General features: G+C 42.3%; 1 protein-coding gene across 2 annotated transcripts in view; it reads left to right on the top strand.

Moving 5' to 3' along the window:
* Positions 1-25,616, top strand: part of PDE3B (phosphodiesterase 3B) — a 286,919-nt gene that overhangs the window by 222,746 nt on the left and 38,557 nt on the right. For both annotated transcript variants that reach the window (XM_065592128.1, XM_042858840.2), the window contains 6 exons: positions 724-830; positions 5,286-5,481; positions 6,030-6,106; positions 8,930-9,081; positions 13,844-13,978; positions 15,687-15,798. In XM_065592128.1, the coding sequence (XP_065448200.1) occupies positions 724-830; positions 5,286-5,481; positions 6,030-6,106; positions 8,930-9,081; positions 13,844-13,978; positions 15,687-15,798 (779 nt within the window). The remainder of the gene's footprint in view (positions 1-723; positions 831-5,285; positions 5,482-6,029; positions 6,107-8,929; positions 9,082-13,843; positions 13,979-15,686; positions 15,799-25,616) is intronic.

Below are 25,616 nucleotides of genomic sequence, written 5' to 3'. Positions count from 1 at the left end.
TTAAAAGAAAGGAAAATTCTAGGGTGACTTTACTAATAGCAAACCTCAAAATTGACTGAAAAGATTTGCCCATCTCTTATTAGTCCAAAATTGAATTAAGATCTTCGTATTGCTTTATTACCAATACTCATTAAATTAATGTAAGGGCAGCATAGATTTTATGCTAGCTCGCTAAGCAAAACCAAACTAAACCCAATAATGCTAATATTGCTCTCTAGTTTATTCATAATTAGATAGCTTGAGGAAATTTGTCAGGCCATAACATTCCTTTAAAAACTTGACTATGTGGCATTTGGAAGCAGGGCTTGAAACAACTATTGGAGAAGGTAAGATACATTTTCTAAACAATACTAAGGAAAGGTAAGATGCTGTGCTAGGTGAGTATATGTCTTCAGCCTACTTGCCACAGCTTCTATGCTATCTTTTTAGAATTACCTAGGTGTTTTCCATCAGAGTTTCATGTCATACTTAAAGATTTATGTTCTATATAATAGATGGAAACGAATGGATATTGTCATCTTGTTCACTTTACTTGTTGAAGGGTAATGGTACTGTATAAGTCATTATAGCCTACCCATTTTGCTACAGTGTGTCTAGATTTGTGTTACTAAACTAAAATGAGCTGATCTACATATGCATTTGCCCTGACAACTGAATAGAAAGCAAGAAAGTAAAGCAGATTAAAAGAATGCTTGATATTTTTCTTGTTGTTTTTTATTTTAGCCAAGGATCCCATCCAAATGGGCCTTTCAGTACAAACCTACTGACAATACCAAAACAAAGATCATCTTCAGTGACATTGACTCATCATATAGGTCCCAGACGAGTTGGTAAGTTAGCAGTCTGTTATTTTACGCATCTTGCAGCCTGTTGCTATGAATAGGAGAAATTTGATTTAAATGAAACCCTCTTGTTTATAGGTGGTACTCCAAACATTACAATAATCTTTGACATATTATTTTGTAGATTATAACAGTGTAAGTTAGCATCAGTATGTAGCACATGCTTGAAAATAATTTTAATCTTATTTACTTCTAAGAATATTCAGAGGACATATTGAACATTATCTCAATACAAATCTAAAATATTAATACAATGCTGTATAACTGGACAGAGTCTCTCTGCTACTGTATTAGCACACATACCTGCAGGTCTTTTCAAGATATATACAATGGTTGTCACTAAATTTTTTTGCAAAGTTACTGTACTGTAATAACTATTATGTCATAATTTTTAATTCTTAGAATTATATTACTCTTGTTGTTTGTATTACAGCTGTGCCTAGAGGTTTCAATTCAGAAATGGTCCCCATAGTACTGTGACGTGTACAAACACATATTAAGAAACTGTCCCTACCTAGTAATGGAGCTTACAGTCCAGGGCCCTGATTTTGCTATAAGCACCATATAGACAGACTCCTGTATCTGTGGGAAGCCCCAGTGAAGTCATGGAATTCGTTGCATGATCAAGCCTGATGAAAAGAGATTTTTAGCCTAAGAAAGGAGTTTACATGTTAATAATCTTTGTGGAATATGAGAAAATAGAAATATCAGATGCTGCTATGTAGTAGCTTAGTAAGTGTTGAATTTAGTAATGACCAGTGTGTATATAATGTGTATTTCGTGTACCAGAGATTAGAATTGGTCTGTTTGCCCATATGAAATTAGAGCCTTAGTATGCTGTTCTTCTGCCAATTCCACCCATGCATCTCTGATTTTACCATAATTTCAATAAGATATTAAACTGTGTAATGTAATTTTTAAAATAGAGACTTGATTGCCTGTTTAAAAATAAGTATACAAGTTTCATTGGGGATGCATAATTACTTTTTTCATTAAAGGTATTCTTCAAATGTACTTTATATTTGTAAATCCATTCTTTTCACTGGGTTTGTCTAGTTTATTCACTGATTTTAGGTTCATTTAATTTTCCTAAACCCTAAGCAGCATACAAACTGAGGCCCTGCTCCTGCAACTTGTTGCATGTGGATAGACCCCTGTGCCTCTTATGGGTCAATTGTAGGATTAGCACCTTGGTGACATTATATACAGCATAAAATACTGTGTGTAATCATATATTTTAAATATAAATTCAAAATACACTGAAACCTGTTAAGAACCACTCAAAGGATCATCAAAAGTTGATTGCTTTGCAAAGATGGCCTTCTAATAAGGGTGGTGCAATCCGGGGTACTCTGTCAATCTATTAAAACAGATTACTTGAGATGGGTGTTGTTTTGCAGAGATTGAACATTTACCCATTCAAATATTGTGGTTTTAACATATTAGATGAGAGAAAAGAAAATTGTAATTTAGTATATACATTGAAAAAAATATTCAAATATGGCTGAATATTTACTAATTAAGTATCTCAATGATAAAATAGAACATTAAATGCATGCTTAATTAAGGGAAAACAGAATGCAGTATTACCCAATGTGGGAAATATGACATGTATAAATATATGCAGTGATGTCTTTGGTCATATATTGTAGTCATATATTGTAGTAATTATAATATAATTACACTAAACAGTTACGAGAACATTACTAAGGTTGCAAAATCAACCACTCAAACATTAGGAAATGCTGGGATTAAGGTTGTCTGTGCACTGAAAGAGGCAAGGGTCCTCTGGAACAAACAGTATATAATTATGTAATTAAAGTCTGTTATATAATGCATATGCACAAGGTGGCGGGAATTAAGGTTGCACATGGTATTTCCTAAACTGTTGAGTGCTTGACTTGCAGTCTGATTAGTGTTTTTTTAATATTGTGTGTACATGTGTGTAATTTCCTCAATCTTTATAAAAGCAAACTGAAAAAGCAAAAATTCTATCTTGTCATATCATATTGACATTCACATAGGTCATTAACAGGGCTGGAAACTTTAGATCCACCACACAGACCTCTGCCACTTGAACTAATGGAGTAAGTGATAGAAGTGGTAGGTTGGCATCTTCTGTGTGAACCAGCACTAGAGGATGATGGGGGCACTTTGCTAGTGGGTTTCACAGATATTTGCTGTCAGCAAATGAAAAGTGAGATTCAGGGTCTTGGGTTCTATTCCAAGCTATGGAGGGGAGTGTCCTCTAGTGTGTATGGACTCTTCTGCCCATCTGACCCCTACTGCCAAATCCCCTCCAACTTGTCCTTGTCCCAGTCCTGTCTCTTCCTCACCTTTGGCTCCTTGTCCCAGTACCACTTCAGTTTGTGGTGGGAGTGTGAGGAACTGGGAGCAAGAGGCGCAAGGAGCTGAGAGTGAGAGGGTGTGCTGCTGGAGGACTGAGGAGCACAAGCATTATCAGACACCAGGAGGAAGGTCCTGTGGTGAGAATAAGGAAGGTGTTTGGAGGAGGCTATGGGGTAGTAGCCCAGGGAGTTGTAGCTGCCATGCAGTTGTTACAGGAGGCACTCTAGACAGCTTCAGTCCACAGGGCCCTGGGCTGGAACCCGGAGTAGAGGATGGGCCCGGGTTCCCCCCCCAAACCTCCCAATTGACCTGGACTGTGGGTTCTTCCAGAGGGGAAGGTCTCTTAGCTGTTCCCCAACCCACATGGTGAATCTCTGAGGCAAGAAAATCCACCAATAAGCGCAAGACCCACCAAGATAGAGGAGGAACTTTGTCACACCTTGTATGCAAGTCTTAGACTCACCCCTCTAGACTCCCTGTTGCAGTTCCAGTTTCCATGTCTCTACCCCTTCCCAACTCCCATTCTTCTTGTCCAGCCATTCCCAGTCCCCACCCCACTTTCTCATTTCCTTGTCCCCCGTTTCCTTATCCAGGCATTCCCAGCCCCCTCTTCCATCTGACTCTCTTCCCACTCCACATCTAGTCATTTCCCTGGTTCTTCCAGCCCATGTTCCCTGTACCTACTGGCTCCCTGTCCCAGTCTCCCAATCTGGGTTTCTTGTCCAATCTCAATGTCCCTGCTTCCTCCAGCTCCTTGTCCCTGTCTCTCTGCCTAGCCAGTCCTAGTTCTGCCCCTATACTCAATTCATTATCAGATCCATCTGCCCTTCCCCCAGTCAGCCCCATATCCCCCCTGCTTTTCATCCAGTCTCAATTCCCCCCTCCCCCAGACCCTCCCATGTCCATTCATGGCTCTCAGTCTCCCGCAAACTTCCAGTTTCCATTTCTCCTCCCTGCCAGCCTCCAGTCCCAGTTCGTCCTGCATGGCTCCTCGTCCCAATATAGACCTTTTGCCCTTCCACTTAACTCCCCAGATCTGAATCTTGCCCCTTTGTATTCAAGTCAGGCAGTTTTCTCCTCCATGCTGCCTGGGTGCCAGCAGGGGGTCATTGAAAGTACAGGAAAGGCAGACTCCCTGCTTTGCCCCTGCATCCCTGGCTGGAAGGAACATGCTCAGTCACACTGTGCAAATGGCGCATGTACAGTCTGATCAGCACTAGGAGCTGTGAGAGGCTTGAGCATGCTCAGTGCACAAAGAATACAGAGATTTTAGCTGCTAAAATCTAAGAAGTCTACTGATCATATGGAAGCTGCAGTTTTTCAAAGGCTTATAACTTGGCCAAATTTTGGCGGATTTTCACAGGAACAGTGAAAAGCATATCTGTTACACAAAGCCACCCTCCTGCCAAATTTAAAGTCTCTCTCCAGAGCATGGAGACGCTAGAGTTTTTAAAGTAAAGGTCACCAGAATTTTTTAATGTTGCAAACAACTTATTTTTTTCTAGCGTCATTCTCAGAAAAAGATGAACTCTTATGGCTGAAATTTTCCATAAAACTCAGCCTGAGGCAGACAACCAGCATAGAAATTTTTAGCGCAAACAGTTACAGTTCAGCAAAATCACAAGCAACTGAAAACAGGGTCTTATAAAGGGAAGTGTAAGGGAAGCACCTCCTAACATAAGTATTAAAAACACATACATTAAAACCAAATTACTAAACAAAAAGTTAGGTTTTACACATACTTCTATATGAGATCTCCATTGAAAATCTGTGAGTTCAAATCTCTTCCAGAAGCCGATATACAGTTTTTATATGGAGAAGCTTAAACACTGAACAGAGCAGGCACCCAACAAATTACTCAGATGTGCAGCCTACCCTGTATTGCTTGTGTATAAAACCAAAACAGTGAATAAATCTTGATGTCTAATATGTATTTAATAGTTTAATCCATCTATAGTATTTTTCACCTATCACTTTGTTCTTATTAAGCTATAGAATTTTCTTATATCTTTCATTTTGATCTTTCAAAAACATTGTTTTTTTAATGTAGTCTAAAGAAATGCTCAGTAAATTACTACATGTATGTTTTTGCAGGTACTTCCCCTAGCCTGAGTCCTATTGGTTCTATCTCCAGTGGATCCCTTGTCAGTCGGTCACCTGTAGAATTTCCTGATACTGCTGATTTTCTTACTAAGCCAAGTGTTAATTTACATAAACCTCTGGGATATACATTTAATTCTCCAGATTTTCAGCAACAAGTTAAAGCTTCTACAAGCTATACTTGTAACAGGTACTGTAAACCCTCGGAAGTATTCAAAAGTATAAAAGCAAATTGTTATATGCTGTAATTATCCATACTTTTATATGAAAAATCATACTAATTCCCTTTTTTCCTAAGGAAACTTGATATAGCTGTGAAAGATAACTTCTCATACTAATTTATATCCATATGTATATGTAGCATCTGTTATCAGGAAGGGCTGTAAATACACTTTACATATTTCATTGCTCTGTAATTGAATGTGGCAACCATTCTGTACTTGGAGTTCTATACTGTATGTTTTAGGAGAGGAAGGGATCCCCCATGTTTGGGAAATAATTCTATTCTGATTCAGTCACCTTTTAAATGACCAACACTACTTCTGGTAGCACAGTGAAGGTTCCTTATCTAAAGTATTGGCCAGGCCCAATCCTGCTTGCTTTATGAGATTTACCAAGGTGATATGACTGCAAGTATCTGAATAATAGCATAGTAACTGTAGTATTTATACAGCAATCAGAAGTGGAAAAGAGAGAGAAATAAGCTAATATTGTTCCTTGTCTTGTTTATTCTGTAAGCTGTGGACATCAACTTCTCAAGCGTATTTCAACATCACAGTCAGAATCTGGTGCAGAATATCAAGGCAGAAAATCAGGTAGGATTTCAAAATATTCAAGTATTTGATAGTGCTTCACTGTGCTTTCTCGATAAATAAGCAATTTTAAAATTCCATATTAAAACTTTTCCTATACTTCCAAATGATTCATATGTATATCTTTTTAATAACCATTTTAGTGGATCCCTATATATCTGGTTTATTATCTCTCAATTTCTTGAGCCAGGATAGGAGATGGCATAGTCTTATATGTATCCTGTTCTTTAAAGATATGTTTTCTAATCTACTTCTGGCTTTATATTTTTGCAAGCAAATGGAGTTTTTAATGCTCTGTAGCTGGTTTTTTGAACTTTTAACATGTCACACAACAAACTGAACTTTCCTACCTCCTGACAAGCAGTTACTCTGTTGTATTAATTCAATTTCTATGAATAATAGGTTTAAATTATACAGTGTAGCTTTTTCCACACACTCTCCATCAGGGAAGTTATTTTTGTCTTATGAAACTCTCCTGTTAAGTCTTTGCATGAAAACAAGATAGAAATCAAACAACTAATTTTCATTATGAAGAACCTGTTGAGGCCATCTGAAGAATTATTGGCCCGTGGGACAAAGCTCCGAGCCTGTATTGGTGGGTTCAGTAGCCTCAGAAGCTCGCTAAGGCCCTCAGTGTGACCTCCCTTTCTTATTTTATCCGCAAAGGTCACAGCTTATTGAGCTACTTTCATCACAGGCCAGTATGGGAGGTGGGAAGGTGGAATACCCACAGTCTCTGTTGCTCCTTAGAGCTCAGTAGGCACAGTTCAGCCTCCTGCCTGGACCAAAGTCTGCTTCCCCTCTCAAGGGGATCTCTGTAGATCATGGGGGGAAAGAGGGAACTGGGGCCCACCCTCTACTCCGGGTTCCAGCCCAGGGACCCTAATGGTAGCAGCAGTTGGCCAGCTTCCTGTTCACCGCTGACGCTCCCTGGGCCACTTCCCCGTAATCCCCTTTTCCCAGCTTCACCCTTACCTCAGGCTTCAGCAACACTTCCTCTCCTCCAGTTCCTTTCACCTGGGCATCCTTGAGGGGACTGGAAGGAGAGCTTTTAAGCAGTATGAGTAGGACTTTGAATGAGCTGTCTCCATTAGCCTACCAGCCTTAACTGACCCTTTGCTGGTTAATTGGAGTCAGGAGCCTGCATTAGCCCAATGACCTTAACTGGTTTAATTGGCACCAGGTGACTTGATTGGCCTGGAGTAGCCTTTGTTTGGCTACCTAGGGAACAGTCCTGAGGCTGATATGTTTGCCTTCCGCTACTCTTTTATAGCCTTCTGGTCTGAGTCCGTCACAGCAGTTAAACTAGATTTACATATTTGCACTGCTGGAGTGGCACAAAGCAGCCAAAGTGTACCAGTGATCTGGCCTGATTTTTGTGAAAATGGACTACACTTTACATTTTTTTCTGCTAGCGGACTTTAACCAGCTACCGTACTTCTCAAGGGGCCAAATGTCAGTTGGGGATACCATATCACATTGCTCTCTGTTCATTCCCCGTTTCCTGCCCTTCCTACTTCACTATACCCTTTACCCCTGAAGAGGAGCTGACGGAGGGGATTCATAGGAGCCAGCTATGTCAGCTGTACCCCTAATGGCAGCTCATTCGTTTCCACCTCTTTCCCCAATTTAAAGTGGTTTCCACTCTCTTTGCTTGAGTGCCCTAGATACAGAATTTAAGAATAACGTGAATGCAAACTTGAAGTGGACTTGTGCATTCTATTTTTGATATACTGGTTTAGATGTTTATATCAAGAGAAATCTGTTTGGTTGTCCTCTTCTTTCATCCCTTCCCTTTCTATTATTCATTCCCCGATTTCTATGTTGTGTAGACTACTATAAAAAAGGTGGGTTTTACAACTGAACTCTGAAATCAATTTGATTAGAACTCATCCCAATACATCTTTGCCTTAGTGATAAAATGTTTTACAATAATTTGTGTTTCTCATAAGTGCAGTTGTCTTCATGGATCATGAATGCAGAGACAGTCTGAGGACTTGTCTTCACTACCGGGGAGATCCACGCTGCTGCAATCGATGCAGCGGCTGTTGATTTAGCGGGTCTAGTGAAGACCTGCTAAATCGACTACAGAGCGCTCTCGGGTTGACTCCGGTACTCCACCTCTACAAGAAGAGTAAGGTAAGTCAACCAGAGAGCGTCTCCTGTCAATGCAGCGCAGTGAAGACACCGCGTAAGTCAACCTAAGCTACGTCTACTCCAGCTATGTTATTCACATAGTTGAAGTAGCATAACTTAGGTCGACTTATCCCAGTAGTGAAGACAAGCCTTAATATATCCTTTCCATATTTCTTTAGGACCAGTATCTTGAGTTGGATTCAGAAGTGAACTGAGAAACATAGGAATATGCGGAGCACATACATCTATGCTACTTAGAAAAGAGCTTTAGTCACTCAGTCTTTCCCCTGTCCCCAGGCACCCAGGCTGGAGAAGTTGAGCACCACTCCTCTTTGCCATTCCAGCTCCCTTATTTACTTTACATACAACAATAGTTTAGTGTTATATTATAGACTTAGAGAAAGAGACCTTCTAAAAACATTAAAATGTATTACTGGCACTAAAAATCTTAAACTAGAGTGAATAAATGAAGACTCAGCACACCACTTCTGAAAGGTTGCCAACCCCTGCTCTACTTAATAGCTTGAGAAGAGAAAAGAAAAAATGGGCTTTGCAGAAGTCACAAGGTCAATAAATCTAACTTCTAGTGGGCCAAGGATAGGAGCAAGTAACAACTGATTGAAAATCTTAATTCCTGAATTGATTTATGAATAAATTGTTGATAGTAATTGTGCACTTGTTATATTTAAGGTGAAGATGGAACCACTGGTATTTCAAAAGAGTCAGTCCACCATACAGAGGGACGGAAAGATGAAAGAAAAGAAAGCAGAGACTGCAGAAAAAAGTTGATAGAAAGTGACAATCAGCAAATGGCTCAAACACAGAATAACCAGCAATCTGATGTAAGCATAGAATTGCAGTAATACCCGCAATGTTGTATATTAATGTATTTCTTCGTGGGTTTTAATATATTCTAAGGAGGTCCTTACTTTACATTATTGTATAAGAGCCTTTGGAAAACAGTGCATCACTGGAATCCAGGGGTATGTCTACACTACGGGATTAATCCGAATTTATATAATTCGGATTTGGAAAACAGGTTGTATAAAGTCAAAATGTATGCGGCCACACTAAGCACATTAATTCGGCGGTGTGCGTCCAAGTACCGGGGCTAGCGTCGATTTCTGCAGCGTTGCACTGTGGGTAGCTATCCCATAGCTATCCCATAGTTCCCGCAGTCTCCCGCGCCCATTGGAATTCTGGGTTGAGATCCCAGTGCCTGATGGGACAAAAAACATCGTCGCAGGTGGTTCTGGGTACAGCCTCACCTCCTCCCTCCCTCCCTCCCTGCATGAAAGCAACGGAAACCATTTCGCGCCTTTTTTCCTGGGTGGGTGAACACTGCAGACTCCATACCACGGCAAGCATGGAGCCCGCTCAGCTCAAAACAGCAGTCATGAACATTGTAAACACCTCGCGCGTTCTCGTGGAGTTTATGCTGAGCCAGGACCAGAAAAACGAGGCGAGGAGGCAGCGGCGGCGGCAGCGCAGCGACAAGCATGATGAGGACATGGACATGGACACGGACACGGATACAGAATTCTGTGAAACCACGGGCCCTGGTGCTTTGGAGATCATGTTGTTAATGGGGCAGATTCTATCCATGGAACGCCGATTCTGGGCAAGGGAAACAAGCACAGACTGGTGGGACCGCATAGTGTTGCAGGTGTGGGATGATTCCCAGTGGCTGCGGAACTTTCGCATGCGTAAGGGCACTTTCATGGAACTTTGTAACTTGCTTTCCCCTGCCCTGAAACGCCAGAATACCAAGATGAGAGCAGCCCTCACGGTTGAGAAGCGCGTGGCGATAGCCCTGTGGAAGCTTGCAACGCCAGACAGCTACCGGTCAGTCGGGAATCAATTTGGAGTGGGCAAATCTACTGTGGGGGCTGCTGTGATGCAAGTAGCCAAAGCAATCACTCAGGTGCTGCTACGAAAGTTAGTGACTCTGGGAAATGTGCAGGCCATAGTGGATGGCTTTGCTGCAATGGGATTCCCTACCTGTGGTGGGGCGATAGATGGAACCCATATTCCTAACTTGGCACCGGAGCACCAAGCCACCGAGTACATAAACCGCAAGGGGTACTTTTCAGTGGTGCTGCAAGCACTTGTGGATCACAAGGGACGTTTCACCAACATCAACGTGGGCTGGGCGGGAAGGGTTCATGACGCTCGCGTCTTCAGGAACACTACTCTGTTTAGAGGGCTGCAGCAAGGGACTTACTTTCCGGACCAGAAAATAACCGTTGGGGATGTTGAAATGCCAATAGTTATTCTTGGGGACCCAGCCTACCCCTTAATGCCATGGCTCATGAAGCCATACACAGGCAGCCTGGACAGGAGTCAGGAGCTGTTTAACTACAGGCTAAGCAAGTGCAGAATGGTGGTAGAATGTGCATTTGGCCGTTTAAAAAGTCGCTGGCGATCATTATTGACTCGCTCTGACCTCAGCCAAAGAAATCTCCCCATTGTTATTTCTGCTTGCTGCGTGCTCCACAATCTCTGTGAAAGTAAGGGGGAGACCTTTATGGCGGGGTGGGAGGCTGAGGCAAATCGCCTGGCTGCTGATTACGCGCAGCCAGACACCAGGGCGATTAGAAGAGCACACCAGGAAGCGCTGTGCATCAGAGAAGCTTTAAAAACCAGTTTCATGACTGGCCAGGCTACAGTGTGAAATATCTGTTTGTTTCTCCTTCATGAAAACCCGCCCCCTTTATTGACTGATTTTCTGTAAGGAACCCACCCTCCCCCTTCCCCCAGCTTTCTTTCAAACCAAATAAAGTCACTATCATTTAAAAATCATTTATTCTTTATTAATAGATTAGAAAAAGAGGGAGGGAACCCGGGTGGGATTTGGGAGGAGGATTGGTGGGAAGGAAAAGGCCACTAAAAAAAGGTTAAAAAAATGACAGCCTTTTGCTTGGGCTGTCTACTGGGGTGGAATGGGAAGGTGTACGGAGCTTCCCCCCCCGCGTTCTTACACGTCTGGGTGAGGAGGATACGGAACATGGGGAGGGGGGTACAGGGGCTGTAGCGGCAGTCTGTTTTCCTGCAGCCGTTCCTGAAGCTCCACCAGACGCCGAAGCATGTCTGTTTGCTCACGCAGCAGCCCCAGCGTGGCATCCTGCCTCCTCTGATCTTCCTGCCGCCACCTCTCATCTCGAGCGTCTCTCCTCTCCTCACATTGGTCCCTCATGTCCTCACGTTCACTGGCTTCTTTCCTATACTTTGAAACCGTTTCCTTCCACTCATTCAGATGAGCTCTGTCACTGCGGCTGGATTCCATAATTTCTGAAAACCTCTCGTCTCGCGTCTTCTTTTTACGACGCCTTATCTGTGATAGCCTTCGGGATGGAGGAGGGAGGCTTGAGGAATTTGCAGCTGCTGTAGGGAGGGGAAAAGAGAGAATTGTTTAAAAAGATACATTTTGCAGAACAATGCTTATACTCTTTCACGGTGACCAACACGATTCACATTACATAGCACATGTGATTTCTGTGCAAGGTCGCATTTTGCCTCTTAATGCTGAGTGCCTGTGGCTTTGCTGCTAGAGATCACAGGTCCGGGCAACAGAATTCGGCTTGCATGCGGCCATGGTAAGCCATTGTCTTACAGCTTCTGCGCCCTCCTTTCCCACATACCAAGCATAGCCTGTAGAGTGCTGCGGTTTTTCTGTTAACATTCAGCAGCAGCAGAAAACAAACTAACCACCCCACCCCACCCCCCCGCCATGAATTCTCTGGGATGATCGTTGTACCCCTCCCCCCACCGCATGGCTGGTATCAGGGAAGATCCCTGCAGGAACCAAACTAACCCCGCCGCCGCCCCCCTCCCGCCATAAATTCTCTGGGATGATCACGGTACCCCTCCCCCCACCGCGTGGCTGGTAACAGGGAAGATCCCTGCTAGCCAAACGCGAAAAGCTCAGGGCCAATTTCCCATCTGCGCTTGGCTAACTGCAGGGAAGGATTTATTTTCCGCAACAGGCAAACAGCCCAGTAGGAACGGCCACCTCTGTCCCCTTAATTAAGTTCCCGTATTTCAACCAGGTTACCATGAGTGATATTACTCTCCTGAGGATTACACAACAAGATAAAGAACGGATGTTGCTTGAATGCCAGCAAACACCGGGACCATACGCTGCCAGGCTTTGTCAGGCAATGATACCAGATTACTTGCTGCAAGCATGGCGTGGTCAAGTGTCCTACCATGGAGGACGGAATAAGGATGCACTGCCCAGAAACCTTGTGGCAAGGCTTTTGGAGTACCTCCAGGAGAGCTTCATGGAGATGTCCCTGGAGGATTTCCGCTCCATCCCCAGACACGTTAACAGACTTTTCCAGTAGCTGAACTGACCGCGAATGCATCCCAAGTCCTCAGGGCAAAGTAATCATTAAAAACCGTTTGCTTTTAAAACAAGTTTTATATTTTAAAAGGTAAACTCACCTGAGGTCCCTTCCATGGGGTCAGGGTCTTGGATACTGGCTTGGGAGGGTTGGGAGGGTACTTCAGTCAGGGTGAGAAAAAGATCCTGGCTGTTGGGGAGAAATGGAGTGCTGTGTGCTCTCTGCAAGCTCATCCTCCTCCTCCTCTCCCCCATCGGCAGAATCCTCAGGTGTAGCTGATGAGACTATCCCCGACCCGGAATCCACGATCACAGGTGGGGTAGTGGTGGCGGCCCCCCCTAGAATTGCATGCAGCTCGGCGTAGAAGCGGCATGTCCGCGGCTCTGACCCAGAGCGACCGTTTGCCTCCTTTGTTTTTTGATAGGCTTGTCTGAACTCCTTGACTTTCACGCGGCACTGATCTGAGTCCCTATTGTGGCCTCTCTCCATCATGCCCTTGGAGATTTTTTCAAAAGTTTTGGCATTTCGTCTTTTAGAACGAAGTTCTGCAAGCACTGAATCCTCTCCCCATATAGCGATCAGATCCAGTACCTCCCGTACGGTCCATGCTGGTGCTCTTTTTCGATTATCGGCCTGCATGGTTACCTGTGCTGATGAGCTATCTGTGGTCACCTGTGCTCTCCACGCTGGGCAAACAGGAAATGAAATTCAAATGTTCGCGGGGCTTTTCCTGTCTACCTGGCCAGTGCATCCGAGTTTAGATTGCTGTCCAGAGCGGTCACAATGGTGCACTGTGGGATAGCTCCCGGAGGCCAATACCATCGAATTGCGGCCACACTATCCCTAATTCGAAATGTTAAAATCGATTTTGGCGCTACTCCCCTCGTCGGGGTGGAGTACAGAAATCGATTTAAAGGGCCCTTTATATCGAAATAAATAGCGTCGTTGTGTGGATGGTTGCAGGGTAAATTCGAATTAAAGCTGATAAATCCGAATTAAAGTCGTAGTGTAGACCAGGCCCAGAATTCCAAATACTGGTTATTTTTAGGAGTAAAATTTCAAAGTATACGATGATATTGTGACACCATTTCAAGGCAAAAAGGGTTGATGGGATAAAATAAGTGTGCAGAATAACTACAGCAGCAGTTGTAAAATGTAAAATGTTCTACAATACTTTATCATTTTAATGTCTATTTAAATACAAGTGACAAATTGGTTTTCATTCTCATTGTGGAAATGTTCATTCTCTCTTATACAGATGGATCAGGATCCTTCATTAGAACTGATAACAGAAGATCATGACTCATTAATGGAGAAGATGAACAATTGGAATTTCCAAATTTTTGATCTAGTGCAAAACCTGGGAGACAAATCCGGAAGGATCCTTAGCCAGGTTTGTTGCTGTTTTGGGTGTATGAGCCACAACTGAGGTGCAGTTTGCCAGTCTGTGTATAAATTAAGAATAGCTTGAAAAGTAGCAATTTTATTTTCTTCTCTTTTACCCTGCCATGTGTGTAGACAGTAAGAATTGCTTATTTTGTGGGAAACTTACATCAAACAGTGGGTTTTTTGCATTTTATTCTGAATACTGTGAGGGTATTGATAATTCTTATTTTATATGGGAGTGAGTTCTGTAGTCTTAACTCCAGCTGCAACGAAGGGCTCCATCTCCTGTCAACTGTTTCATGTTTTTTGGTGGAATGTAGCTGTCATTGGAAGTCACAGCTGAGATGGGAGAGGCAATCTTTCTAGGAACCTTTTCTGTTTCTCCCATAAACAATACTATTCTTTCTTCCATGCTGCCTCTTACATAGAATGCACTCCCTGACCTAATTCATAAGACTACCATTTCTTCCACTTCCACTGTGAAGTCTATAGGAAGTCTGCTAGCCACTAATGGCTAGGCTGAGGACAGTCGGTGATAGCTGATAGCATATTTTATTTATTCTCTTATTGATGTATTTATAAAAGAAAAACAATCTTTCAGATGATTTAGTGCTGTTAAGTTGTGCATTGGTTAAACTGTAGAACCATATGATCTTCTCATAGTTATACTTCTCCCCTCTCCCCTTTTCCCTCCTATTGTTTATAACACCCATTTATTGTATCTTCCTTGCATTTGTTTCAAAGATAAGCTCTTTAAGTTAGGGACTTGTGCTATATTGTGCATTTGTATAGCACCTAGCATATTAATATTATTAATAATAAAATATGTAATAGTGCCACAGTAATGGCATTGTCACTCTGGTCTAAACCTCTGAGAGAGTCATAACTTTCTTAGATATTTTCCTTTTAGACTGAAATTGGCAGTCCAGATCTTTTGATGCCTCAAAAATGTCCTCACCATTCTGATTTACCTTCATCCCAGTTTCCCTAACGAAGGAAATTGGTATCAGCCTAGGTATAGAGACAGGAGTGCCCTTGGAGAAGCTAGAACTCAGGGGAAACTTCTTGCATAGCTTTTTGGGTTAGGATGAGGACACTGGAACCTGTTGAATGTGATTCTTTAAAGGTATATGTACTGCATTCGTAAAAGAGAGGTCCAGTGAACAGTTTATAGGAGGAAGGAAGGCTGCAAGAGGAACCTTTATCTATTTTCTCCTAGGAAGCCTGACAGATCTCTTAATCAAGTCTATACTTGAAAGATTGTCTAAAGCATTGGTGAGCAACCTTCGGACTGCGGGCTGCAAGTTACCCACCACTGGTCTAAAGCTTTGGGATGGGGACTGTTTGGCAACTGTGCTCCTCAGTAATAGAATTTTTCTAGCATAGCATGCATAAAAGATTAAAGATAGGAAAAGAAAGTAAGAAGGTGCATTGGGGTCATTTCAGTAAAGAGATGTGCAGATTTTTTTTCTCTTTGATTTCAAGAGCGTGGTAAGATAGGTGTCTGTTTTGCTGGAAAGAATTCCAGCAAACTGTATTAATAACACATTAGTGCCCCATGACTCATTTTTAATGAAGCATCAACTAAATTTAATAATTTAACAATTTTAATGGTATACTTAAAAAATATAGCAGAATATTCTTAAAGTAGAATGAAGCTAAAATGATTAAACTTTGACACTTTCAAATGAAAATTAATTTTAATATGTATTTAGGTGACATACACCTTGTTCCAAGACACTGGCTTGTTTGAAATTTTCAGAATTCCATCACAAGAATTCTTGAATTACTTTCGTGCACTAGAAAATGGCTACCGAGATATTCCCTGTAAGTAATGTCCAACTACACTATATACGTTTATTCCTTTATAACAAAACATGTAAGTATGTTTACTTATTATTTTACCCAGAATACTACAGATAGACAGTGTCTAATCTTAATGTTACCGGTATGGTAATTGGATTGTTTTTTAATAAATCTCTTGTCTCATCATTTATAAAAAATAGACCTACAACAAAAGATTTGGTGGACTCCAAAATTGAGTCTGCTCACATTTAGTTTGAATATAATCTGGTAAAATGTTCTTGAATAGCTCAGGAAGTTTTCAGATTGAGCCTGATCCAAAGTCTTTTGAAGTCAGTAGGAGCCTATTCATTGACTTCAGTGAGTTTAGATCAGGCCTGTTAGGAATATAAATGCTTATTTATTATGCTAACCCTTAATTGACACTGCTATTCTTTCGTGGTAAAAGGAACATTCCTCCATACAATCTAAACTTTTACTCTATTCTGTGATTTGTTCAAGACAATTAAACTTTTTTTCTTGTGCTATATACATGTCACGGCTGGGATATCAGTAAGTGGTGACAGCAGCTTGAATTTCAAAATTGATTAACAGTCATTTAATGTATTTTAAAGATATTAGCACACGTTTTCTGGTCTTTCTGTTTATAGATGTCATTTACTTCGAAGTCTTGTTATTCTTTGAATCTGTGTGCATGTGGATCCCACTGGCAGTGTGCATTCAGAAGTTTTATCAGCAGTATCCACTAGGGGTCAAACATGCAACTTCATGCCCTCCCCCTCCTCTCCTAAGGCATAAAGGGAAAGCAACATTGCCCACCATTCAGTTCCTTCTAACCACTCCTTGGCAGAGAGTTGAAACAACATAATGTCCTTCCTTAGTATACCTAGTTTGTTGTTAATGTAAACTTTTAATTAATTTTATCCATTGTATTTGATAGTGTAGTGTTTACTCTATACCCTGTTGACAAAAATAGTAATCACCATCATAATAATAATAGATTTTAACTAAGATAAGCTGCTACCACTGACTGTTATTTTGAGAACATTCCAAGTTTAGTTGAAAGGCCAACAGAAATACTCTCAACTAATCATGATTGTTTGATATCACGAAGCAAAAAACTTCCTGTGCAATGGATGTATCAACCAGAAAGTATGCATCCTGCAAGCTGAGGGTACTGAAACAGTCTTGAAGAAGGTATGATAGATGCGAGAGCCACCATGTGAAATTTGGCATGGATAATATAAACATTGAAAAACCTGAGCTATGGTACAGGCCACCAACTCCCTTTTTTTTTCTGAATAAGGAAAATAAAATCCTTTTCCCTTGAAGCCAGAGGCATGGCCTCCCATGCAAGTAGTCCCTGAAAAGGGAATGGGTGGGTGGGTATGGGGAGATATTTTATGGAATTGTATACCCCCCTTGGATCACCTGCAAGACCCAGTGGTCTAAGGTAACTGCAGCCCAAGCCTCCTTGAAGAAAGAGAGATGGGAACCAAAAGGAAGGTAAGAAAGGTATCAATCCACAAAGTCTAGAGCAGTATCCTCAACTGAAGCATTAAACTGTTGTTTCTGAGATTGAAATGGCTGGGTAGAGGACAATGAAAATGGCTTTCTTTTGATACCTTTACCTCTTTCTCATCTGATCTGGTGGTAAAAATAATAAGAAGTGTAAAAATAAGAGGAGGTGGCTGGTTGAGATCTCTGTCTAGAAGAAAGCTGACATTTATAATGCTTCCTTCTAAAATTGGGGGTATATAGTCCCAGAAATCTAAGTGTGGTTCGAGAGTCCTTCAAGGAGTCCACAATGTGTCATCCCTTTTTAATTAAATAGCTCTTTCCCATCAAATGGTAAGTCTTGCACTGTTCTTTGTACCTCCTTATGGGGTAGATAAGGTAGATAATCATGAGTCTCTCCTCATGGTAACACCTGTAACCATCAGTCTTGGTCCTGTATCAGCTGAGTCCAAACCTGCCAGAAAGGAGTTCTTAGCAATTAGTTGTCCCTCTATACAAATTAATTTAAATTCCTCTTTGATATCTGATGGTAATTTGTCCATGAAATCTGGTGTTCTGTACTACTAGATATAATTATCCTTGGCCAGCCTAGCTTTATAATTTGCAATTCTGACCCAAAGACAAGCAGAAGAATAACCTTTTGGCCAAATAAATCTTATTTTTTTTGGCTCTTTCTCTTCTCAAGTAGATTTTATCTGTTTGGTCTTTTCATTAACCACAGTATCTACTAAGGATTTTGGTGCCAGGTACATACAGAAATACCCAAATCCCTTTTGTGGGGGGACTTAATATTTATGTTCAGCCTTCTTTGAGGTCACTGAGATAGATGCCAAAGTAGCCACAAGTCCTTTGTAGGTTCAAAGATTCTTTCATTAATAGGATGAGCTATTCTGTTTGATATTCTTCAACCAGTTTCATAAAACAGTTTGTGTGTTTTCTAATGGACCAACTCCAAAGACACTTCAGGACATTCTGCCATTCTCCTTAAAAGCTCCTGATAAGCTTTAAAATCATTTACAGTCAGGGGAATGGAGGAGACAATAACTTCATCCAGGGAACATGAAAAGCCCCTCAGAGATGGATTGTCTTGTGGTGTTGTAGCCATGTTGGTCCCAAGATATATGAGAGACAAGGTAGGAAAGGTAATATCTTTATTGGATGAACTTCTGTTGGTGGAAGGTGTAAGCTTTCAAACTACACAACATTTTTCTTTAGGTCTGGGAAAAGAAGTCAGAGTGTCTGAGCTAAATACAAGTTGGGACAGATAGTTAAGCATAAGAGATAAATTTTATAAGGGGTCACTTGAGATGAAATGAGCCATTAAGGGTTAGCATGAAGGTGCATATGTTACAGATTGTTGTAATGAGCCACGAAACCAGTATCCCTGTTAAATCCATGGTTTTTAGTGTCTAGGAGTGTTATGAATTTAAGTCCCCAGGCTTGCCATTTGAAGATGTTGTGTACGTTTCCTTTGAGGACAAGTATTGAAAAATCAGATATGGAGTGATCACTTTGTGAAAAGTGTTTGGCCCTGGGTGTTATGGTATTTTTGTCTTTTATCATTTTTCTGTGTGAGTTCATTTGAGAGCATAGTGATTATCTGGTTTCTCCCAGAGAGGAGTTGATGGGGTATATGATGCACTAGATATGGTATTCCACATGTTGTGATAGGCAAGTGTAGGACCTGTGAATCTTGATAGGTGTTTGTAGGAAGTATTTATCATTGTAGCAGTGGAAGTATTTCTGCAGATTTTGCATCTGTTGTTCTGGCAGGGTCTGGTGCCGCTTTGAGTTGGTGTGGCCTGGTCTGTGGGGAGCTTGCTTCTGATTATGAGGTTGGCGGGGTTGTTTGAAGGCCTTGAAGAGGGGTTCAGAAAAGATTTCTTTCAGAATGGTGGGTGACAACTGGGTGTCTGTGGTCAGTGTGGTTTTCTTTTCTTTATTGAAGCAGGTTCTCACAGTTTATGAGTGGCCCATTCCATGATGCAATCTACTTCTCTGGCGAAATGTTTGCATTCCTCCTTCGTCCTCTGCAGAAAGTGATTATTGAATCTCAGAAACAGCCTGCCCTGTGGGAGAAAGGACAGACCTCTGAGGCAATTTAAATTCAGGTCTTGGGTGTGAAGCTGAATGATGACTTGGTGTTGAGGACAAAGAGGCCAGTATAGCCAATGTTGACAAACATATGGGTAAAGCATATTAAACCAAGATGATGAACCCCAAAGAACGAAAGATGGCTCTTGTGGCAAAGCCCAAAATGCAGTGATTCTAGAGGCACCTCCTCTATTACATTCAATATCCCTCGATGGAGCCGATGAAGATGGTTGACACTCTGGGGACTAGTCTTTACTGGAGGCCTATAATGACGAGGAGGAAACAGATCCTTCCAAAAGACGATCTGGACCTGGAGGTGCTGAGGTATGGAAAGATTTCTCTGATCCTCAATGTGAGGTCTCAATGAAATCTTCATGACTGGCATTCGGTGTTCATGCTATGGTGGACATTTTTGACTTGCCCGATATAGGAGAGAAGTACAGTAAAGGAGACTCTGGTATCAGCTGTGCCTATAAAGGAGTTACTAGCAGATGATCTTTGTACCAAGTGTAGGTAGCGGATATCTGATTTCCTTTTGCCCATAACCATGTACCTCGGTACTGTTTGAGTCCGCGCCATGCTCTTTGATGCCTTTTGAGCTGGTGCCAAGGAGTCAGACTCTGTTCACATTAATGCCAGGTGTTTTGCTGGTGCCAATATATAATGCTGCTTTGATTGCAATACTATGCAGAACAGTATTGAAAAATCCTTCGACTATGTTGACGAACTCAGGTACTAGAAAAAGATGAAGTTGCACATGGTTCTGACTTGCTTGTGGCCACTTTAAATGAGTTCCTCGGTACCTGTATCTCTGATTTCTTGTGCGGTTCTGGAGACAGGGACTATTGCCAAGAGGATGGTTTGGCAGTATACTCCTTACTCCCACAGGCAGCCAGGGTATCTGACTGTTCTAGTGGTTTTGTAATCTGAGATTTAGGGTTCTTATTAAATGAATGAGTTCTCTTGGAGCCAGGAATCACCTCACTTCTTGTTAGGCACTAGAAGTCTGGCTCTTTGGTAAAGCAACCAATGGCATCTTCACCGGGTCAGTGAATAAATAAAATGCACTATTGGTCTGCAGTTTCACACACCTCAGATCACCTCTGAGTCTGATGCAGCTCTCATGGATTTCTCTGTGAGAAAGAGTTTTTTAATCTTGATTCCCTGGATTTTTGAGTGCACTTTTTAAATACTCTACAGATTGTGCACTTAGATGTGACTCTCCCCTAAATAATATAGACATTCGTCATGTCCTTAAGGGGAATTACCATTCTACATGATAGGCATGGCTTAAAGCCAGGTGTTTAAGGTTCAGGCATAAAGACTAGACTTGGTACCACAAAAGCCTAAAGCCTAACTAACACTAAAACTTGCTAAAAAAATTTTTGTTGTTGTTGTTGTTGTTTGCTGACAGGCTATGAAGGGACTACTACACTATATATTAAATACAGTGGCTATAATGAAATGAAAATTTGACAGTAACAATAAACTGTACTAAGGAAGGACACCATGTTGTTCCAACACTCTGCCAAAGGGTGGTTAGAAAGAACTGAGAGGTGGGCAGGGTTACTCAGCGTTTTATGCCTCCGGAAATGGAGCATGAGGGCATGAAGACTGCTGATAAAACTTCTGAACATCTGTGCAGAGGGCATATGCACACCATAAATGGGATCCACATGCATGGAACATCTCGAAGAACAACGGTTACGGTAAAGTGTAAGTAACCTTTTTCGGGGGGATGGGGAGGGAAGGGATTTTCTTCTGTCTCTTGATAAATAGGAAATCAAGCATATTATTATGAACCTAACAGTGACATATTGATTCTGCAAACATCTCTCTTCCATAGTTATCCTTTTTATTAGGCGAAGATGAAAAGATCCACAATCCCTAGAAACAAATGAACTTGTGTATATGTTTGAGATAGGTAGCTCTCAATAATAAATGCATCATTTGATTAAAGGTAATTTAGTAGCTATTTTTGTATTATTGTCTTTATAAATACATTTCTAGTCCCAGCACTGGGCAATTAAAACACAAAACACAGTTCACATTAGTTTTATAGTTCATTTCACTGTTCTCCATGTATAGTCAATCAGTTTCTCCTATTGCATGGGTGTTTCACACAACAGAGGAGATGACATTTTTAATAGAAAAATATAATTCTAAAACCACAAACTTTACACACACACACATACAAAACAAGATAATTCTGAGGTGAAAGTATTTGTTCTTCTTTGAGTGATTGCTCATGTCCGTTCCACTGTCGATACATGCATGCCTTGTGCACAATTATTGAAGATTTTTCCATCAGCAGTACCCATCGGGACAGCATGAGTGCCCTTTGGTGCTTTGCACTAGTGCAGACAGGTATAAAGGGCCATGTTGCCCCCCTAACACCTCTCAGTTCCTTCCTATCACTGGTGATGGTTGTTGGATCTGTGATCTTTGCATTTGCAAGTCTTCCTTCCCTTCTTGTGTGTATTTGGTATTTGTTGTGTTAATTTAGTCTAGAGTAGTGTATTTGGTACACAGTTAGTGACTAGAGTAAGTTTAGCTTCTTAGTGAAGCTCAGTCTCCAGTGCTCATTTGGGTACTGGGTCTGGTATCTGACTCATGCCATGTTCTTCCAGCTTCAAGGCCTGTCACTATTGTGGCAAACCTATGCCTATGAGTGATCCTTTTCCCAACTGCCTTAAATGGCTGGGGTAAGTGTATGTTGATTACAAATGTCACATTTATAGAGGGTTCAAACCTCATTTGATAAAAGACATGGCTGCCAGGTTCATGTACTTACCCATGGAGTCTGCATTTCATGCTCCATTGGAACCTTCCTGCTGAGAACTGGTACCGAGCATATCTGAGTCTGCCAGGAGTACTCTGCCTGTTTGATTTGAATCTATAGGCAGACATTCTTCGCTGGTATCAAAGAAAAGATTTAGTAAGTCCCTGAAGGACTCAGTACTGGGGCCTTCAAAATCTTCAGGTCAGGCACCAAGTGGAGGCAAGGACACTGATGGGCACTCAAAGAAGAGGCACCCCCAGATAAAGGCACCCCCTGTGTGAAAAGAGTGATTGTTGACTCTGGAGCCCAGGAAGAGCCCATTGAGAATGATCCCAAGACCAGCACAGCTAGCAGTACTGCAGGGTCAGGAGCCTTTGGCAGTGCCTTGTGCACCCAAGACATTTGAGGCAACATAGGAACTACTGAACTTCTTGATACCGGTTTTACCCACAGTGCAAGACTCCTGTCTGATACTAGGATCGGATGTGTTAGATTGTTCAGGTCAGTTCCAGCCCCAGTGCACCATTTGGCACTGGTGGTTGCTGCTGTTGGTGCATCTCAGTGGCTTCCATAGAGGGGGAATCCTGCAATGATCTTGCTAGTGCCTCCATCACCAGCCTCGCAACTGGTCTCCCCGGTACCAAGGGAAGCAGCTCCCCCGTGGCCAGAGGAAGTGGACTCTTCTTCCTCATCATACTCTGAGGTCTGCTCCTATGCTTCCAGACCCAAGCAACCCCAGCAGCACTAGTGAGGTGCCTACCCTCCATGGTTCAGATCTCAACCTAAAGACCAATGGCCAGCATATAGGTAGGTCCTGCCTCAGTATCAGTGGCCTTTTGGAGCTCTTGGGGCTTCCCCCCATGTTCTGTGACATCCCCGCTCCCGTCCCACCCTCCCACATCAAGTAAGCACTGGGAACATATGCACCACGGTCGTCACTCCCACTGTTCCGGTACCAGGACTGGTACCATGCCAGGGAAGTTGATTACTCGGGACTCTCCTGTGCAGAAGTTGGACTAAGGACCTCCTCAACAGCCATTAGCCTCTTCATCTTCGTTTCTGGATGTGGTGGTGGTTGCGGAGTCTACCTCGCCTCTGTCAGATGACTTCAAGGCCCATCAAGACTCCCTAAAAAAGGGTGGATGCGTCTGAAAGAGGTGCAAAAAAAGTCTCACAGATTGGTGGACATTTTAACCTCTACAGGTCCCTCTAGGGTAGTTCTCCCTATTAATGAAGCTATCCTAGAGCCCATTAAGAGTTTATGGCAGGACTCCATCCTCCCTTCTTCCCACTGCTAAAAGGGTGGACAGGAGATATATCCCTTTCCAGGGATATGAAAATTTTTACAACCACTTACATCCTGGTTCCCTGGTAATGTCTGCTGCAAACATAAAGGAGAGACAGGGACATCAGGCCTCAACCCTGAAAGGCAAAGAAACAAGGAAGTTGGATCTCTTAGGAAGATTTATTCCACACCAGGTTTACAACTGAGAATCGTGAACCAGCAGGCTCTTCTGGGTTCATATGATTTTAGCCTGTGGGATAACGTCCTGAAGTTTAAAGACAAACTTCTGGATGATGCTAAGCAGGAGTTCACTGCTCTGGTAGTTGAGGGAAAATTAGTTGTCAGGTCAGCTTTACAAGTGAGCCCAGATGTGGCAGACTCTGTGGCTTGAGCTATGGCTTCTGTGGCGTTCATCTTGGCTGCAGTCACCAGGTCTTGGCGCCAGAGGTGAAGCAAACTATACAAGATCTCCCATTCTAAGGTCCCTTGTTCTTCTCTGAAAAGATGGATGAGTGACTTCATAGCCGTAAGTATTCAAGGGTGACCCTTAAGTCACTGGGAATTTATACACCAGCGATGAAGAGAAAACCATTCTATCCACAGCAGTCCCAGTGCTTCCACCCTCTCATAGCTCAGAGACTGGACCAGTCAAGAAAGATGGGGAGAAGTTATAAGAGATGTCCTCCACCTCCCTCCTCCTCTACAGCTGCTAGTTCTAGGCAAATCATATCTTCAAAGCAAACATTTTGACCTGTTAGTTGAGAGCAGCGTACCACTTTCCAGAGTACCATCTTTCCCTTATCCTATTTTTGCCAACTGCCTATCCCACTTCTTAAGTGCTTGGTCCTGTATTACCATGAATCAGTGGGTCCTAAGCATGGTGGAACTGATATACACCCTTCAATTTATTTCTGTCCCCATTCCCAGTCCCTCTTCAGGGACCACTTTCATGAGAACTTGCTGCTACGGGAGGTCCAGTCTGTACTCCTCATGGGAGCCATAGAGGATGTTCTCATATCTTCCCAAGGAATGGGATTCTATTCCCAATACTTTCTAATCCCAGAGGCAAAGGGGGAGGGGCTCAGGCCTAGTTTAGCTCTATGGCAATTGAATAAGTTTCTGAAGAAAACAAAATTCCGGATGGCTACTCTGGCTTCTGTTATCTCCTCCTCAGAGATCAGGGACTGGTACGGTGCTCTCAATTTAAGGGACGTTTACTTTGATGAATTGACATATGAAAGACACAGAAAGTTCCTCAGAGTTATGCCTTTTGGCCTGTCAGCAGCATCTCGCATGTTCACAAAATGTCAATAGTAGCAGCGTTCCTGGGAAGGTCAGTAATGCATGTGTTCCCTCACCTAGATGACTAGCTAGTGAGAGGCCTATCCAGATATCAAGTACTCTCTAGAATAGCTGCTATCCAGTCAATTTTCCAAATGCAAGGGCTTTAATCAATATAGAGAAATCTATCCTGACTCCAGTTAAAAAAAATAGAATTAATTGCAGCAGTCCTGGACTCTACTCTGTACAGGCCATGGCATTCCTGCCATTGCAGAGGTTGCAAGTAATGCAGCTCTAGTAATGCACTAGATCTAAAGACACATCCTTTGACTACAATTCAGTATTGCCTCAGAAATCTAGGGCACATGGTGGTGTGCGCTTACATGGTCCAACATCCCTGAATGCACTTCAGAGAGCTACAGAGTTTGCTCACCTCATTGTATTCTCCAGCACACCATCGTATGGACAGCATGGTTCAGGTGCCTGGTCAAGTCTTGTCCTCTCCGGACCAGTGGATAGACCTATCAAATGTTTGTGGAGGAGGCCCATTTGCTCCTCCTTAACAGACATTCACCTTAGTCACAAATGCATTGGATCCGGTAGCTCACTTAGGTCCCCTTCAGACTCAGGGGCTTTGGTCTTCACAAGATCTAGATCTCCATATAAATATCAGGAAGCTGTAGGCCACCTGTTTGGCTTGCATGGCATTCCTCCCACATATCACAGGGTGGAATTTGTTAGTGCTTGCAGATAACGCAGCAGCCATGTTTTATGTAAACAAACAGTGGGGAGTCCAGTTGACAAAGTTATGCCTAGAGGCAATCTTGCTTTGGAACTTCTGCATAGCCAGGTCATAGACTCATAGACTTTAAGGTCAGAAAG

This window comes from Chrysemys picta, chromosome 4, assembly GCF_011386835.1.
Source record: "Chrysemys picta bellii isolate R12L10 chromosome 4, ASM1138683v2, whole genome shotgun sequence".
Classification (NCBI taxonomy): Eukaryota; Metazoa; Chordata; order Testudines; family Emydidae; genus Chrysemys; species Chrysemys picta.
This window is presented reverse-complemented; position numbering and strand designations above follow the sequence as displayed.